The 18,139-nt window shown below is 46.8% G+C and overlaps 1 protein-coding gene and 1 long non-coding RNA gene across 7 annotated transcripts in view; one reads left to right on the top strand and one right to left on the bottom strand.

Moving 5' to 3' along the window:
• Positions 1-18,139, bottom strand: part of LOC125642780 (SLAIN motif-containing protein-like) — a 105,570-nt gene that overhangs the window by 42,589 nt on the left and 44,842 nt on the right. For all 6 annotated transcript variants that reach the window (XM_048864557.2, XM_048864556.2, XM_048864560.2 and 3 more), the window contains 3 exons: positions 8,643-8,960; positions 8,279-8,416; positions 5,605-5,923 (listed from right to left, as the gene is read on the bottom strand). In XM_048864557.2, the coding sequence (XP_048720514.2) occupies positions 5,605-5,923; positions 8,279-8,416; positions 8,643-8,960 (775 nt within the window). The remainder of the gene's footprint in view (positions 1-5,604; positions 5,924-8,278; positions 8,417-8,642; positions 8,961-18,139) is intronic.
• LOC142073202 (uncharacterized) lies at positions 8,960-16,593 on the top strand. Its single transcript, XR_012669939.1, has 2 exons — positions 8,960-11,226; positions 11,811-16,593. It is a non-coding gene; the product is annotated as an uncharacterized LOC142073202 (long non-coding RNA).

Below are 18,139 nucleotides of genomic sequence, written 5' to 3'. Positions count from 1 at the left end.
AAGGGAAGAGCATCTTCGCAAGCAGGCTGGCTAACCTAGTGAGGTGGGCTTTAAACTAGGTTCACCGGGGGAAGAAGACCAAAGCCCTGAGGTAAGTGGGATACCAGGAGGAAGCACGAGCAGGAGAGCTCAAGAGAGGAGGAATCCTGCCTCACACTGAGAAAGCAGGACGATCAGCAAGTTATCTTAAGTGCCTATACACAAATGCAAGAAGCCTGGGAAACAAGCAGGGAGAACTGGAAGTCCTGGCACAGTCAAGGAATTACGATGTGATTGGAATAACTGAGACTTGGTGGGATAACTTACATGACTGCAGTACTGTCATGGATGGATATAAACTGTTCAGGAAGGACAGGCAGGACAGAAAAGGTGAGGAAGTTGCATTGAATGTAAGAGCACTATGACCGCTCAGAGCTCCAGTATGAAACTGCAGAAAAACCTGAGAGTCTCCGGACTAAGTTTAGAAGTGTGAGCAACAAGGGAGATGTCGTGGTGGGAGAATGCTACAGACCACCAGACCAGCGGGATGAGGTGGACAAGGCTTTCTTCAGGCAACTAACAGAAGTTACTAGATCACAGGCCTTGGTTCTCATGGGGGACTTCAATCACCCTGATATCTGCTGGGAGAGCAGTACAGCGGTGCACTGACAATCCAGGAAGTTTTTGGAAAGAGTAGGGGACAATTTCCTGGTGCAAGTGCTGGAGGAACCAACGAGGGGCAAAGCTCTTCTTGACCTGCTGCTCACAAACAGGGAAGAATTAGTAGGGGAAGCAAAAGTGGATGGGTACCTGGGAGGCAGTGACCATGAGATGGTAGAGTTCAGAATCCTGACACAAGAAAGAAAGGAGAGCAGCAGAATATGGACCCTGGACTTCAGAGAAGCAGACTTTGACTCCCTCGGGGAACTGATGGGCAGGATCCCCTGGGAGAATAACATGAGGGGGGAAGAAGTCCAGGAGAGCTGGCTGTATTTTAAAGAACCCTTACTGAAGTTGCAGGAACAAACCATCCCGACGTGTAGAAAGAATAGTAAAGATGGCAGGTGACCAGCTTCGCTTAACAATGAAATCCTTCCTGATCTTAAACACAATGAAGAAGCTTACAAGAAGTGGAAGATTGGACAAGTGACCAGGGAGGAGTATAATAATATTGCACAGGCATGCAAAAGTGAAATCAGGAAGGCCAAATCACACTTGGAGTTGCAGCTAGCAAGAGATGTTAAGAGTAATAAGAAAGGTTTCTACAGGTATGTTAGCAACAAGAAGGTGGTCAGGGAAAGTGTGGGCCCCTTACTGAATGGGGGAGGCAACCTAGTGACAGAGGATGTAGAAAAAGCTAATGTACTCAAAGCTTTTTTTGCCTCTCTCTTCATGAACAAGGTCAGCTCCCAGACTACTGCACTGGGCAGCACAGCATGGGGAGGAGATGACCAACTCTCTGGAGAAAGAAGTGGTTCAGGACTATTTAGAAAAGCTGGACGAGCACAAGTCCCTGAGGCCGGATGCACTGCATCCGAGAATGCTAAAGGAGTGGGCAGATGTGTTTGCAGAGCTATTGGCCATTATCTTTGAACACTCATGGCGACTGGGTGAGGAACTGCCTTCTATGATGAGATAACTGGCTCTGTGGATGAGGGGAAAGCAGTGGACGTGTTATTCCTTGACTTTAGCAAAGCTTTTGATAGTCTCCCACAATATTCTTGCCAGCAAGTTAAAGTAGTATGGGCTGGATGAATGGACTATAAGGTGGATAGAAAGCTGGCTAAATGATCGGGCTCAACAGGTAGTGATCAATGGTGTCTAGTTGGCAGCCGGTATCAAGTGGAGTGCCCCAAGGGTCGGTCCTGGGGCCAGTTTTTTTCAACACCTTTATTAATGACCTGGATGATGGGATTAATTGCACCCTCAGCAACTTTGTGGAAGACACTAAGCTGGGGGCGGGGGGGAGAGGTAGATACGATGGAGGGTAGGGATAGGGTTCAGAGTGACCTAGACAAATTGAAGGATTGGGCCAAAAGAAATCTGATGAGGTTCAACAAGGACAAGTGCAGAGTTCTGCACTTAGGAAGGAAGAATCCCATGCACCACTACAGGCTGGGGACCGACTGGCTAAGCAGCAGTTCTACAGAAAAGGACCTGGGAATTACAGTGGACGAGAAGCTGGAAATGCGTCAGCAGTGTGCCCTCGTTGCCAAGAAGGCAAACGGCATTTTGGGCTGTATAAGTAGGAGCACTGCCAGCAGAGGTGAGGCCTCATTTGGTGTAGTGTCCAGTTTTGGGCTCCACACTATAAAAAGGATGTGGAAAAATTGGAAAGAGTCCAGCGGAGGGCAACAAAAATGATTAGGGGGCTGGAGCACATGATTTATGAGGAGAAGCTGAGGGAACTGGGATTATTTAGTCTGCAGGAGAGAAGAATGAGGGGGGATTTGATAGCTGCTTTCAACTACCTGAAAGGGAGTTCCAAAGAGGATGGATCTAGACTGTTCTCAGTAGTACCAGATGATAGAACAAGGAGTAATGGTCTCAAGTTGCAGTGGGGGAGGTTTAGGTTGGATATTAGGAAAAACTTTTTCACTAGGAGGATGGTGAAGCACTGGAATGCATTACCTAAGGAGGTGGTGGAATCTCCTTCATTAGAGGTTTTTACTGTCAGGCTTGACAAAGCCCTATCTGGGATGATTTAGTTGGGGATTATGTCCTGCTTTGAGCAAGGGGTTGGACTAGATGACCGCCTGAGGTCCCTTCCAACCCTGGTATTCTGTGATATTTACGTGCAGATGCACTAATGATTCATATGTCCTTCATGCTTCAACCACCATTCTAGTGGACATGAGTCCATGCTGATGACTGGTTCTGATTGATAAGAATCCAAAGCAGTGCGGACTGATGCATGTTCATTTTCATTATTTGAGTCAGATGCCACCAGCACAAGGTTGATTTTCTTTTTTGGTGGTTTGGGTTCTGTAGTTTCTGCATTCGAGTGTTGCTCTTTTAAGACTTCTGAAAGCATACTCTACGCCTCATCCCTCTAAGATTTTGGACAGCACTTCAGATTCTTAAACCTTGGGTTGAGTGCTGTAGCTATCTTTAGAAATCACACATTGGTACCTTCTTTGCGTTCTGTCAAATCTGCAGTGAAAGTGTTCTTAAAATGATCAAGATGTGCTGGGTCATTATCCGAGATTGCTATAACATGAAATATATGGCAGAATGTAGATAAAACAGAGCAGGGGACATACAATTCTCCCCCGAGGAGTTCAGTCACAAATTTAATTAACGCATTATTTTTTTAATGAGCGTCATCAGCATGGAAGCATGTCCTCTGGAATGAGGGCTGAAGCATAAAGGGGTATACGAATGTTTAGCATATCTAGCATATAAATACCTTGCAACGCTGGCTACAAAAGTGCCATGCAGATTCCTGTTCTCACTTTCTGGTGACATTGTAAATAAGAAGAGGGCAGCATTATCTCCTGTAAACGTAAACAAACTTGTTTGTCTTAGCGATTGGCCGAACAAGGAATAGGACTGAGTGAAGTTGTAGGCTCTGAAGTTTTACATTGTTTTGTTTTTGAGTGCAGTTATGTAACAACAAGAAAAATCTACATTTGTAAGTTGCACTTTCATGACAAAGAGATTGCACTACAGTACTTGTATGAGGTGAATTGAAAAATACTATTTCTTTATCATTTTTATAGTGCAAATGTTTAATCAAAAATATACACTTTGATTTCAATTACAACACAGAATACAATATATATAAAAGTGTAGAAAAACATCCAAAATACTTAATAAATTTCAATTGATATTCTATTGTTTAACAGTGTAATTAAAACTGTGATTAATTTTTTTTTGAGTTAATCACAAGAGTTAACTGCAATTAATCAACAGCTCTAGTTAAAATATTTTAAGTCTGCTCTACTTTTCAAATCCCTCTTCAGTGGTGAACAAGTAGATTATTTGGTTTTTTGACTTGCAGTCATACCTTGGTCAAGAGCCTCAGATCTTGCAAGCTAAGCAAGGTCAGGCCTGGTCAAAATATTTTTTGAACTCCAACATTTACAAAAAGGCAGTAGAAGTAATACAAGTGATTCAGCAAGTGCAACTCTTCTGTCTAACTATCAAATGAAGTAGTTCCCCAGAAAGATTTGTGGGCACCATGCTGCTGGTGTAGTCTATTTCCTCAAAGACAAGACCTCTAGTCGGTCAGGATCATTAGAGATCTCAGTGCATTTTTTGTGGGAGGAGTGAGTATTGACACCAGCGTCTTGACCAAATTTCATTTTCTTTTTTCAAGTTTCATTCCACTTACCTGAATTCTTCTGTTACCTCATGGCTAGATTTTGATTTTGGACACAGCCCTGAGTAAGAAGTGGTGCATAAACTGCCCCACCCGAATAGTAATCTTGGGAGACACTACCTCAGACAACTCCCTCCCAGCCTCCCCCTTGCTAGGGGCATGGGGGAGGTTGAGTATAGATATTTTGTTAGCCTATGCCAGCAGCAAAATTATGGTTCACCATGCTGGCTCAGCTGTACTGGCCAGTACAGTGAGAGCAGAGGCAAGGCTTCACTCTTTCCTTTCCAACCTGCAGGTGTATGAGGGGATTCTTACTCCCCGGCACAGGCACATATGCCAAAGTCTAAATCTAGCTGTTACCTTTATCCAAATTACCATATTCTTTGCTACTTATCTGGACTTCAGCTATTTGAGGTAATTAATAGCCCCCATTTCCATCCCACAATGCACCTGTGAGTTAAAGCATTCAGGGAAATCAGGAAATAGACATTTCAATTTTAAAGATGGTGAACTGAGGCAGAGAAACTGAATGACTTGTGCGAGGTCACACAGGAAGTCTGTGGCAGAGCAGGAAAGCTTGGCTCAATTCCCTAAGTGCCAGGTTAGTCCCCTAACCACCGAACCATCTTCCTCTCTAGAGAACTGTATTTTCGTGACATTTGAAGCAATTATTACCTCAAAGGCCTTTGTGACCCTAGGCAAATCACAGTCTCTCTGGGTCTCTGTTTTCCTTACCCACCCTTTAAGTGCTTTGCAATTCTATAGTGCCTTTCATTTAAAGCTCTCGAAGTATTAGAGCCCTTTATAACTCTGTAAAGCACTATGATGCATGTCAAAAGCACTATATTTATCAGTAAATACATAACTTTTTTCCTCTGAGGCATAGAGATTTATTGACCAACCTACAAATTCCAGCTGCAAACTAAAATGGCTTCAAGGTGCCACTAGTACTACTTTTCTTTTTGCCAAACCAGACTAACATGGCTGCTACTCTAAAACCTACAATGAATGTATTTCAATCAATCTAGATTTTTTTTTTCTTTCAATTTACAAATTGGAATTTTCCAAGCTCAGTCTGGGATCTGGAAGTCAAGCTATGTTTTTTGGTTTGTGCTTTAAAAGTCATTTTGACTCAACTGAGAAGTTTAATAAGTATTCTTAAAGTACATCTGAGGAGAACGCCATTTTTACAGAATTACTTTACAGATTTGAAATGCATTTTAAGTATCACAGACGTCAGCGTTGTTGGCAAAATTTGTGAAGGTGCATTTAATTTTTTTATGCTCATTTCAAGATCTTACCTCTTGGATGGCTGTATCAGCTTGCTCTTCGGAGTAGTAGTTCCTCCAACAGATGTTCGTACTTTAACAGGTGAATTTTTGGCTCCAGTGGCTGTACTATTGCTTCTCGCAGTGGAAGAACTGCTACTAGAAGATCCTGGACTGAGAGTTGAAGACTGTGGCTTTCGGACTCCACTTGCAGGACTGGTGTAACCGGAAGCTTTTAGTGGCTGCCTTGGTGTCAACAGGGAGTTTGAGCATGAACCTTTCATTGACTGTCGGACTGTTAAGGGAGACTGCCCAGCACTAGAGGAATACCTGAGCTTATTGGGAGTCAGACCTAGATGTGAAGGGGGAGGTGGCCCCCCACGGGAGAGAGAGAAAAAAAAACAATACTGACATAGAATCATAGATTAGAGTTGAAAGAGGTCATCTCTAGCATACTGGCATAGAATCATAGATTAGAGTTGAAGGAGGTCATTTACTCCAACCCCCTTCTCAAAGCAGGACCAACCCCAACTAAATCAACCCAGCCAGGGCTTTATCAAGCCAGGCTTTAAATACCTCGAAGGATGGAGATTCCACCACCTCCCTAAGTAGCCCATTCCAGGGCTTCACCACCCTCCTAGTGAAATAGTTTTTTTCCTAATATGCAACCTACACATTCCCCACTGCAACTTGACACCATTGCTCCTTGCTTTGTCATCTGCCACCACTGAGAACAGCCTAGCTCCATCCTCTTTGGAACCCCCTTTCAGGTAGTTGAAGGCTGCTATCAAATCCCCCCTCACTCTTCTCTTTTGCAGATTAAATAAGCCCAGTTCCCTCAGCCTCTCCTCATAAATCATGTGCCTCAGACCCTAATGATTTTCGTTGCCCTCCGCTGGACTCTCTCCAGTTTGTCCACATCCTTCCTGAAGTTGGCGGCCCAAAACTAGACGCAGTACTCCAGATATGGCTTCACCAGTGCCAAATAGAGAGAAAATCACTTCCCTCGATCTGCTGGCAATGCTCCTACTAATGCAGCCCAATAAGCTGTTAGCCTTCTTGGCAACAAGGGCACACTATTGACTCATATCCAGCTTGTCGTCCACTGTAAGCCCCAGGTCCTTTTGTGCAGAACTGCTGCTTAGCCAGCCAGTCCCCAGCCTGTAGCAGTGCATCGAATTCTATCCTATCCTTCTATCCTATGTGCAGGACTCTGCACTTGTCCTTGTTGAACCTCATCAGATTTCTTTTGGCCCAATCCTCCAATTTGTCTAGGTCACTCTGAACCCTATCCCTACCCTCCCGCGTATCTAACTCTCCCCCCCAGCTTAGTGTCATCTGCTAACTTGCTGAGGGTACAATCCATCCCATCATCCAGATCATTAATGAAGATGTTGAACAAAAACAGCCCTAGGACCAACCCCTGGGGCACTCTGCTTGATACCGACTGCCAACTAGACATCAAACCATTGATCACTACCCGTTCAGCCCAAAGATCTAGCCAGCTTTCTATCCACCTTATAGTCCATTCATCCAATCCATACTTGTTTAACTTCCTGGCAAGAATACTGTGGGAGACCGTATCAAAACCTAAAGTCAAGGTATACTACATCCACTGCTTTCCCCATATCCACAGAGTCAGTTATCTCATCATAGAAGACAGTCAGGTTGGTCAGGCATGACTTGCCCTTGGTGAATCCATGTTGACTGTTCCTGGTCACCTTCCTCTCCTCCAAGTGCTTCAAAATGGATTCCTTGAGGACCTGTCTCCATGATTTTGCCAGGGACTGAGGTAAGTAGTTCTCCAGGTTCTCCTTCTTCCCTTTTTTAAAATTGGCACTGTATTTGCCTTTTTCCAATCATCCAAGACCTCCCCCGATCGCCATGAGTTTTCAAAGATAATGGCCAATGGCTCTGCAATCACATCAGCCAATTTCCTCAGCACCCTCGGATGCATTAGTTCCGGCCCCATTGACTTGTGCATGTCCAGCTTTTCTAAACAGTTCTTAACCTGTTCTTTCGCCACTGAGGGCTGCTCACCTCCTCCCCATACTGTGCTGTCCAGTGCAGCAGTCTGGTAGCTGACCTTCTCTATGAAGACCGAGGCAAAAAAAGCATTGAGTACTTCAACTTTTTCCACATCATTTGTCACTAGGTTGCCTTCCCCATTCAGTAAGGGTCCCACACTTTCCCTGACCTTCTTCTTGTTGCTAACATACCTGTAGAAACCCTTCTTGTTACCCTTCACATCCCTTGCTAGCTGCAACTCCAATTGTGCTTTGGCCTTCCTGATTACACCCCTGCATGCTCAAACAATATTTTTATACTCCTCATCATCTGTCCAAGTTTCCACTTCTTGTAAGCTTCCTTTTTGTGTTTAAGCTCATCGAAGATTTCTCTGTTAAGCCAAGCTGGTCATCTACCATATTTGCTATTCTTTCTGCACACTGGAATGGTTTGTTCCTGCACCCTCAATAAGGCTTCTTTAAAATACAGCCAGCTCTCCTGAACTCCTTTCCCCCTCACATTAGCCTCTCAGGGGATCCTGCCCATCTGTTCCCTGAGGGAGTCAAAGTCCGTCCCACGAATATTTTAGGATGCTGGGCCTTTTAAGAGCCTCAGATCTGCAGTCAGGCACATTTATTTTTGTTCTTAGTTAAACTTATCATTTTGCCACTTCATTTGTAAAATAATAAAGTGAACTGACTTGTTGATGGTTGCTGAATTCTGGAAAGTCGGCTGCTGGGCACTTGCAAATCTGATTCCAGACTCCGACTGCTTCTTACAGATTCCAGAGAGCGAAGGCTTGTCCTAGCCAGGTTAGGCATACTGTGGCGCATTTCCTCTGAAATATTAATTCCCAATAGAATGTATACTATATAGTAATCAAATTGCCTTCATTGTTTAGTCTATTCCTAGGAAATTGCAGACTACCATTTTAATTCAAAATAATAATAGAGCAAACAAGTAACATAACCAATTGCAGAAGTAGTTCCCATGAAACAGCTATTCTTTCTCTAAATCATTTCCATTTTTAATACATAGTATTGTAAAGTTTACAGCCAGCCTACCTTCGTTATTTGTGTATTTTAGCTGGTCTTGCATTGGACTTTGCACAGCTCTCCTTGGGGGTCGAATTCGAGAGTTTGTTGTCCTGCCATAATCTGCACCTGAAGAAGGGGATTGGCAACGGGGGGAGCTGAGAGGAGATGGCGAGTACCTGTGAGCACTACGATAGGATAGCGAACAATCATAATCATCCTCATCCTCCAGACTGTATGTATCAAACTCCTGGTCACTATAGGTGCCTCTCCTCAGAGAGTGAAGGGAAGCACTGGAACTGCGACGGGACACTGAAGCAGAACTTGAAGCACAGTCCTGGCGGAGACCTGGAAATGTGAAATATATGTCAGATTCACAATAACTTATTACAAACTATTTCCCTGCCACACCACAGTAGGGATTAACAAGTGCTACTCTGACTACTAATTAATTTGGCTAAGAGACTGGGTTCACACAACGGGAAAAAAAAAAGTTACCTACCTTTTGTAACTGTTGTTCTTCGAGATGTGTTGCTCATGTCCATTCCATTCCATGTGCAGAGTTGTTGGAGACTTTTGCCTTAGCAATATCCGGAGGGCTGGCTGGGGCACCCCTTTGAGTGCCATGCCCATGCATTGGTATATTAGACGCCACCGACCCTACGCACTCTCAGTTCCTTCTTACCGGCAACTCCAACAGAGGGGTAGGAGGACAGGTAATGGAATGGACATGAGCAACACATCTTGAAGAAAAACAGTTACGAAAGGTAGGTAACTATTTTTTCCTCTTCGAGTGCTTGCTCGTGTCGGTTCCATTCTAGGTGACGTGCAAGCAGTATCTATGGAGGTGGGCTCGGAGTTCACAGCTTAGCAGCTTGCAGTACTGCCATACCAAAGCCAGCATCATCCCAAGCCGGCTGGGTAAGTGCATAGTGGGATGTACATGTATGGATGGACAAACAGGTGGCTGCCCTGTAGATGGATAGGGACCTGGGCCAGAAAAGCTGCAAAAGAGGCCTGTGCTCTGGTCAAGTGGGTGGTGACAATCACCAGGGGCGGCACCTTCACTTGATCATAGCAGAAGTGAATGCAGGCGGTGATCCAAGAAGAAATTCTTTGAGCAGATACAGGGTGACCTTTCATTATGTCAACCACTGTGACAAACAATTGTATCAACTTACAGAACGGCTTGGTCCTGTCAATGAAGAAGGCTAGCGCCCTCCTAACGTCCAAGGCATGCAATCTATGCTCCCCCTGATTTATGCAGCTTTAGAAAGAAGATCGGTAAGTAAATGTCCTGGTTTGAATGAAACAGAGACCACCCTGGGCAGGAAAGCCGGGTGTGGTCTCAGCTGGACCTTGTCCTTGTAGAAGACTGCATAAGGTAGTTCCGAGGTGAGCACCAAATCTCAAAGACTCGACAGGCCAAAGTCACCGCAACCAGGAACGCAACCTTCCAGGACAGGAGGAAAGAACAGGAAGCCAAAGGCTCAAAAGGAGGACCAGTGAGGACCAGCAACAGCACCAGGTTTAGGTCCCACAGACGAAAGGGGATCTTGACGTTTGGGTAGAGGCGCTCAAAGCCCTTGAGAAATCTGGCTGTCATGTCCTGGGCGAAAACCTACCTACGCTTGAGAGGTGGATTGAAGGCCGAGATTACCGCCAAGTGGACTGTGATCAATGAAAGGGACAAGCCCTGGAGCTTGAGATGCAGAAGGTAGTCTAAAATCAGCAGCAACAAGCCTCACTCAGGCTGAACACCTTTATCCAAGGTCCAACAGGTGATCTGCTTCCACTTGGCCAGTAAGGTCGCTCCACTAGAGGGCTTTCTACTGCCCAACAGAATCTGCTGGACATCAGCTGAGCACTGCTGCTCCTGCTCGTTCAGCCATGCAGCAGTCAAACCATCAGGTGTAGCGCCGCCAGGTTCAGATGCAGAAGACTGCTGTGGTTTTGGGACTGCAAGGCCGGCCTGAGTGGCAGCTGGAACAGAGTCACCACTAAAACGTCCAGCAGAATGCTGTATCAATGCTGGCGCAGCCAAGCCAGCACTATGAGGATCACTCTCACCCACAGACCATGCTGTGCCGGTTGGGGACATAAACCCCTCTGCAAGGGCCTGAGGCAGAGCCATGCATGTCGGACCATGAAAGTGTATGCTGCTATGTGACCCAACAGTCTCAGGCACTTGTGGGCAGTGGTGAGCGGGTGGGCTCGCATACACGAGATCAGGTCCACCATGGCTTGGAACCGAGTCTTGGGGAGGAAGGCTCTGGCCTGAGTGGAGTCGAGAACCGCTCCGTTGAATTTTAATGTGTTGCCCTGGGGTCAAGGTTGACTTTTTCTCGTTTATTATCAGCCCCATGTTTCGAGAGGTGGAACAGATCAGATCAAGATGCCTCCGCACTTGATCCCGGGACTGGCCCTTTATCAACCAGTTGTCAAGGTATGGGTAAACCCGATGTCGCAGGTAAGCAGCCACTGGCGCTATACACTTTGTGAACACTCTCAGTGCTGACGAGAGGCCAAAGGGCATTGTCGTGAACTGGAAATGGTGCTGGCCCAGCATGAAACAGAGGACGCGCTGGTGCCCTGGGAAAATGGAAATATAGAAGTAAGTATCCTTTAAATCGAGGGCGATTTAATCTCCCAGATCCAGGGAGGGAATGATGGAGGCCAGGGAGACCATGCGAAACTTCAACTTCTTGAGAGACTTGTTGAGGCGATGCAGGTCCAGAATGGGTCTGAGGCCCCCTTTTGCCTTTGGAATTAGGAAGTAACGGGAGTAGAACCCTCTTCCTTCCATGTTCTGAGGGACCTCCTCCACTGTCCCCAGGAACAGGAGGTTGTTGATCTCCTGAATGAGGAGCTGCTTGTCAGAAGGGTCCCTAAAGAGCGATGGGGAAGTGGCGTGGGAGGGGTGGTCGGTGATAAACTGGGGGGTATAGCTTGTAGAGATTGTATCGAGTACCCAATGGTCCGAGGTAATACGGGACTAGGCCGACCAGAAAGGGCGGAGGCAGTTGAGGTATGAGAGGGACAGATCCAGTAGATTGACTGGGGAGTCATCCTTGGGTGCACCCGCAAAACGGCTGCTTTTGGCCTCCCTGGTTTCTGGGAGGGTCAGGTAGTGCAGCCAGGCGGGAAGACAACGGATATCACTGCTTATGCCCCTTGTCTTTATCCTTCTTCCTCTAGGAACCCGCTCTGGGAGTTCCCCAGGACCTAGACTGCAGAGAGGGAGGAGGCGGAGGACAGAAAGGCTTCCTGGACTGTTGAGGGGTATGAAGGCCCAGGGAGCGGAAGGTGGCTTGGGAGACTTTAAGACCGTGGAGCCTTGAATCCATCAGCTCAGAGAAGAGCCCCGTACCCTCAAAAGGAAGGTCCTGGATCATGGCCTGCATCTCTTGGGACAAACCAGAGGACTGCAGCCAAGAACCAAGTCTCATGGCCACCGCAGATGCAACTACCCTGCCTGCTGAGCCAGTAGCGTCCCAGGACATTTGGAGGACTCCCTTGGCGACTGATGTGCCTTTGTCCACGAGAACAGCAAACTCCTAGGCATGATCCTGTGGGAGGGCCTCTTTAAACTTATTCAGGGAGTCCCATAGATTGAAATTATATCTACCAAACAGGACCTGGTGCTTAGACACCCTGAATTGTAGACTAGCAGTCAAACTTTTCTGCCAAACAAATCTAGTCTTTTGGCATCTTTGTTCTTCAGCATGCCCCTAACTTGGCCTTGTCTGTCCCACTGGCGCAGATATGACCAGTGATGTTGCATGGGGTTGTGTACAGAGCTATTCAAATCCCTTTGCAGGGACATATTATTTCTTTTCCGCCTTCTTAGAGGTTGGCGGAATAGAGGAGGGGGTTTGCCACAATGACTTGGTAATCTTAAAGACCCCTGGGTGGACGGGCAATGCGACCTGAGCAGGGTGGTGGCTGAAATCACATTGAAGAGGTCGTCGGCCTCCTCCGCGATCTCCTCTATCTCTAGGCTTAGGTTTTCAGACACTCTTTTAAAGGAGGGCCCAGTGCTCCTTAAAGTCATCCAGGGGACTGCTGGAGTGGGACAGCCTAGCCACTGCCTCGTCCGGGGATGATGACGAGGACTGTACTGCTAGAGGAAGAGCATGTTCTCCCCCCGCCCCTTCTCAGGGGAGGGCTCCCTCGATGCCAGGGTCTGGTGCGCTGTTCCTGCATTTGGCTTGGTACCGCGCTCCGACTGCCATGCCAGTAGTGCCATGGCTGGCTTGTCCGAGGCAGCCAGGGAGGGCTGGGAATACGTGACTGCACCACTGGCACCCCACATGGGTTCAAGTACAGCAACTGGGTGGGCCACTGTCCCTGCTGTAACGGCACCATGGCCAGAGGTGCGCCAGTCTCCCGTGTAGGTGGAGAGTTCCCCTTTTGGGGCAAAGGGCTAAACTCCCAGTTCAACTCAGACCACAGGCACCGACTTCCCCTCTGCCTGGTGGGTGCTCGACCCCTCTCCTTCCCCGAAGTCCCCATCCCTGCCCTGCCTCTTCTCCACCTCCTTCCCTGAGCGTGCCGCATCCCCGCACCTCCCCCTCCCTCTTGGAAAGTTCTAAGTGATGCCAAACAGCTGTTAGGTGGCGGGGGGACAGGAAGCGCTGGGAGGGAGGGGAGGAGAGAAGCGGGGACATGGCACGCTCGGGGGAGGGCAAAAGAGGCGAGGAGGGGGAAGCTTGGCTGCCTGTGGGTGCAGAGCTCCCACTAATTTTTCCCTGTGGGTTCTGGGTCAGCGCCTATGACCCAGACCACTGTCCTTCCGGCGACCACAGTGGAGCCATCAAGACCCAGGTTTGCCTGCTGCCTCTGATGGGTGACTGGCGAGGCAAAAGCAACTAGCGACGCCTACTAAAGAAGTGGTACTGGGGTGACCAGGACTAGCACTGTGATCCTGAGCGGCCCCTCCAGGATCATGATCGACATCTAGGAGACTTCCTGTGGGAGGGTGATCGGGGTCTAGGTGACCTGTGGCCGGAAATTCACCAGTACAGGAAATGACATTGCGGCTCCGAAGTCCGTGCCTAGTAGACAGGGAGCACGTCAGGGACCTGGGTCTTCTAGCTGGAGAGCTGGTATATGGTGCTGGGGTCCGAGGTCACAGAGACAGAGATTTGTACCTGCAGTCTGGTGACCAGGGGTGCTCAGCCATCCTGTGAGGCCACACTCCAATGACTAAGGCCCGGGTACCGAAGGGCAAGCCTAAGTCATCCACCTGGCATGGCGGCTGCGGATCCAGTTGGCTTTGCTCTTTAGCCACCGGTACCGCTTCGGGCTCTGACGGCCCTGGGAGAGGCCAGGGACCCTTGCCGCTTCCTGGGGTCAGGGGTGGATCCCTGGCCAGGCTGGTGGAGTCTGACCTCAGCAGTACCCCCATGAAGCCCCACAGTGGGTTTGTGGCCTGACAAAGGTCATTTGCCCACAACCCCCTTTCGGTGCCGAGGGGCTCCTCTTCTCTGGCGCTTCTTTGGCACCAGTGAGGGGGAACGGTGCTGGGCAGAGCCCAGTGGCGGCAGCAGCGCACTTCGCATTGAATCCAAAGTACTCAGCGTGGGTTCTGCTGCAGAAGGCTCCAATGCGGGGCGAAGCACAACCTCCATGAAGAGGGTCCTCAAGCAGCTATCCAGCTCTTTTTGTGCGTGAGGACGAAAGCTTTTACAAATACGACACCTGTCCTTTCTATGGGCTTCCCCCAAACACTTCAGGTAGTTGTCATGGGGGTCAGTGATCGGCATCGGCCTGCTACATGACACACATGACTTGAAGCCGGGAGAGTGGGGCATGCCCCACTCGGGTACCAAGTCCCAGCCTGGACTCCACCTACTCTAACTTAACACTACAAAGACTAACTAACTACTATTAACTATGTACAGTTTAGGTAGAACAAAGGTCTATGAAGACCCGCTAACACTCTTGCAAATTGCAAAGAGGAGGCACTCCAACCGTCACAGGTGGTAAGAAGGAACTGAGAGGGCGAAAGGCCAGCGGCACCTGATATACTGACGCATGAGTGCGACACTGAAGGGGGCACCACAGCTGACCCTAAGGCAAAAATCTCTGACAACTGTGCACATGGGTGCGTGCACACCTAGAATGGAATCGACATGAGTAAGCACTCGAAGAACCACCATTTTTATGAAAATCAGTCACAAGTTATGATGTATTGCTCTAAAGGAACAATAATATGGTATAGATGGGGATGAGGGGGATATTCATGATTATTGTTCTGTAGAGCAGTGGTTTTCGGTACTGGGTTGCAGAATGTAAGGCACTGGGTTGCGACGGCTCTGGTCAGCACCGCCGACCAGGCCATTAAAAGTCCTGTCAGCGGTGCTGCCCAGCTAAGGTAGGCTACTGCACTGCACCCAAGAAGCAGCAGCATGGGGCTCTGCGTGCTGCCCCTGCCCTGAGCACCGGCTTTGCACTCCCATTGGCTGGGAGCAACTCCACTGGATCACGGGCATCAACAATTTTCTTCAACTGGTACACCAGAAAAAAAGTTTGAAAACCACTGCTATAGACTGCAGGAGCCACCTACAGGGCTAAGGATATATTTACTTACAAGTTTAGCGTTCAAAGAATATATTGTACGTGCGCTGTAGGGAGTAATTAAGCATGTAGTTGTGACTGCAATTTTGATAATAAGCAGTTTAAGTACATTATTAACATGAAGTAAGAGAATGTATTCAATTGCATATTTAAATTAGTTTTCATATGTAATTTTGTGCCTATCAGATTTTCCAACAGGTTCAGGGAAAGATTTGTATTTCCATTTGCAAACTGAAGAATACCCCCCTCTGCTCACTGACATAGGCAATCCATCCCTCTTTGGGTCCTCAGTTGTACTACAAACTCCTCTTTTCCATATCATTAACATACTAGCCTCTGTCCAAAGTGAAAGGTACAAGCAAACAATCATCTGTTTAACTGATACTTATCTCAAAGCCCCTTTGTCAAAGGTATGGAATAAATGCTCCTCATTACTAATTCTCATTTGTAGGATAACCACATTCTCTCCCCCCATTGACGCTAAGCATTTAAGAAGGTCTTCTGAGTTGAGCAATCTTTTCATATGTTTCTGGTTAGAATTTTAAGTTTGGAGCTCTAAGACTATGATAAACAGGCTTTTTATTATTAAGTTATAACACTCAGACTTTAAGGCCAGAAGGGACCATCACGATTGTGACATTATCTGATTAAAATATGACCATAAATATGACCATTGTTGCAACCACAGTTATATATTTGCAGAAAATATTGTACAAAGGTTGTCAAGTGAGGTGTCTATGAAAAGGTTATGATTTGCTGGTTTTGATTATGCTACCTGTATGCATATATCAGTTTTGTATGTGAAGTTGTAAGTATTGGCTCTATATTTGGATTTCAAATGTTTGCTCCTGGGGTAACGCCCACAAGGTAAAGCCCAGCACCTCTTGGAGGGACTGTTCAAATTAAGCGGCTTATCAAGAAACACTTGGTTGACGATGGACTATTGGAGATGCCCATCTACACTGAGTGGACTTGTCATGTAAACATGCTGTCTGGAGTGTAGATAATGACTTCCTGCAATGAGTAAGGGGAGTTGGGCATGAACATGTGATTTGCCTGTGTGATGTCAAACTCCATTTTGTTGCTCTAATTTTCCACAGTAAGAACAATGGGATGCCCTCCACATGTCAAAAGCGATAAAAGGCTCTGGGAACACCTCCATTGTGTCTTCAATCCTGCTTCTTACCTCTGGAGGAACCTTGCTACAAACCGAACAAAGGACTGAATGACCCATCCAAGCTGTGGATGTACTCCAGAGACTTGACTTAAGCCAGCAGTTTATTCCATCACTGCTACAAGCCTGAACCAAGAACTTTGCCATTACTGTATGTAATTGATTCCTTTAACCAATTTTAACTCTCACCTCTTCCTTTCTATGAATAAATCTTTAGATACTAAAGGATTGGCACCAGCGTGATTTTTTGGGTAAGATCTAACTTATATATTGACCTGGGTGTGTGGCTGGTTCTTTGGGATCAGAAGAACCTATTATTTGAAGAGACTGGTTGTAAAGAACCATTTCATTTCTGAATCCAGTGTTTTTGATGGTGATATAAGAACTGGAATGCTTGAGGAAACTGCCTTTATGTTTTCTTGTTAGCCAGTGTGGTGAGACAGGAGTTTACTTTTGTGGCTGGTTTGGTATATCTATAAAAGAATAAACTACCAGTTTTGGGTTGTGTTTTCCCTATTTCTCAGGAGTTCATCCTGAATTTGGCATCCTCAGTTGTGACCCACTACGGCACAGTTACAATGATCATCTAGTCTGATCTCCTGCACATCACAGGCCACAGAACCTCACCCACCCACTCCTGTAATAAACCCATAACCTCTGGCTGAGTTACTGAAGTCCTCAAATCTCGATTTAAAGACTTCCAGTCACAGAGAATCCACCATTTACCATAGTTCACACAAGCCAGTGACCTGTGCCCTATGCTGCAGAAGAAAGCAAAAATACCCCAGGATCTCTGCCAATCCGACCTGGAGGAAAATTCCTTCCCAGTGATCAGTTAGACCCTGAGCACGTAGGCGAGCACGATCATCCAGACACCAAGGAAAGAATTCACTGTAATAACTCAGAGCGCTCCCTATCTAGAGTCATCTCTGGCCACTGGAAATACTTGTTACCAGCAGTCGCCAATGGGCCACATGTCATTGTAGACAGTCTCGATCATACCATCCCCTCCATAAATTTACCAAGCTCAGTCTTGAAACCAGTTACATTTTTTTCCACCCACTGTGTCCCTGGGGAGGCTGTTCCAGAACATTACTCCTCAGTTAGAAACCTTCATCTTATTCAAGCTTATTCAGTTTACGTCCATTTGTTCAAGTGCCAACACTGATCCTTAACTTAAGGAACTCCTCTCCCTCCCTGGTGTTTATCCCTCTGATGTATTTATAGAGAGCAATCCTCTCTCCTCTCAGCCTAGATTTGTGAATAGGAATTTTTTTGGAGTAACCATAAAGAACAATGTACTGGGAGGTGGAGGGGTGGCACAGATTTTGCCTTTATTCTCACTGTAGAGTACCTTCCTTCACAAGCATAGATGGAATAAAGGGCTAATCAATGCAAAGGGATCCTTTGATTTGTGCTTTTTGGTCTCCTGTTCTAATTACTATTTGTTATTAGTGGTTTTAACTTTGTAAAACCTCAGTACAAAGGAAGTAAATATTTCCAGAAGGTTTACATAAGAACCTAAACATCACCTTGCAGTAATCTGATTTACAGAAAGTGGAGAAAGGAATTATTATGTAGCCCAACTGCTCCACGTTTCTTTGTTCCTCCTCTGCAACTCTATGCAAGAGAGTGACTGGAATTCTCACCGACCTAATCCAACTCCCATCGAAGTCATTGGAAAGAGTGCTATTGACCCCAAAGGGAGTCTTTCCATTGACTTCAATGGGAGTTAGATCAGGCCCCTAAAACCCAAACAAAAGGCAATGGA

The sequence above is a fragment of the Caretta caretta genome, chromosome 9 (genome assembly GCF_965140235.1).
Source record: "Caretta caretta isolate rCarCar2 chromosome 9, rCarCar1.hap1, whole genome shotgun sequence".
NCBI lineage: Eukaryota > Metazoa > Chordata > Testudines > Cheloniidae > Caretta > Caretta caretta.
The sequence above is the reverse complement of the archived record's forward strand: the minus strand, read 5'-3'. Positions and strand labels throughout refer to the sequence as shown.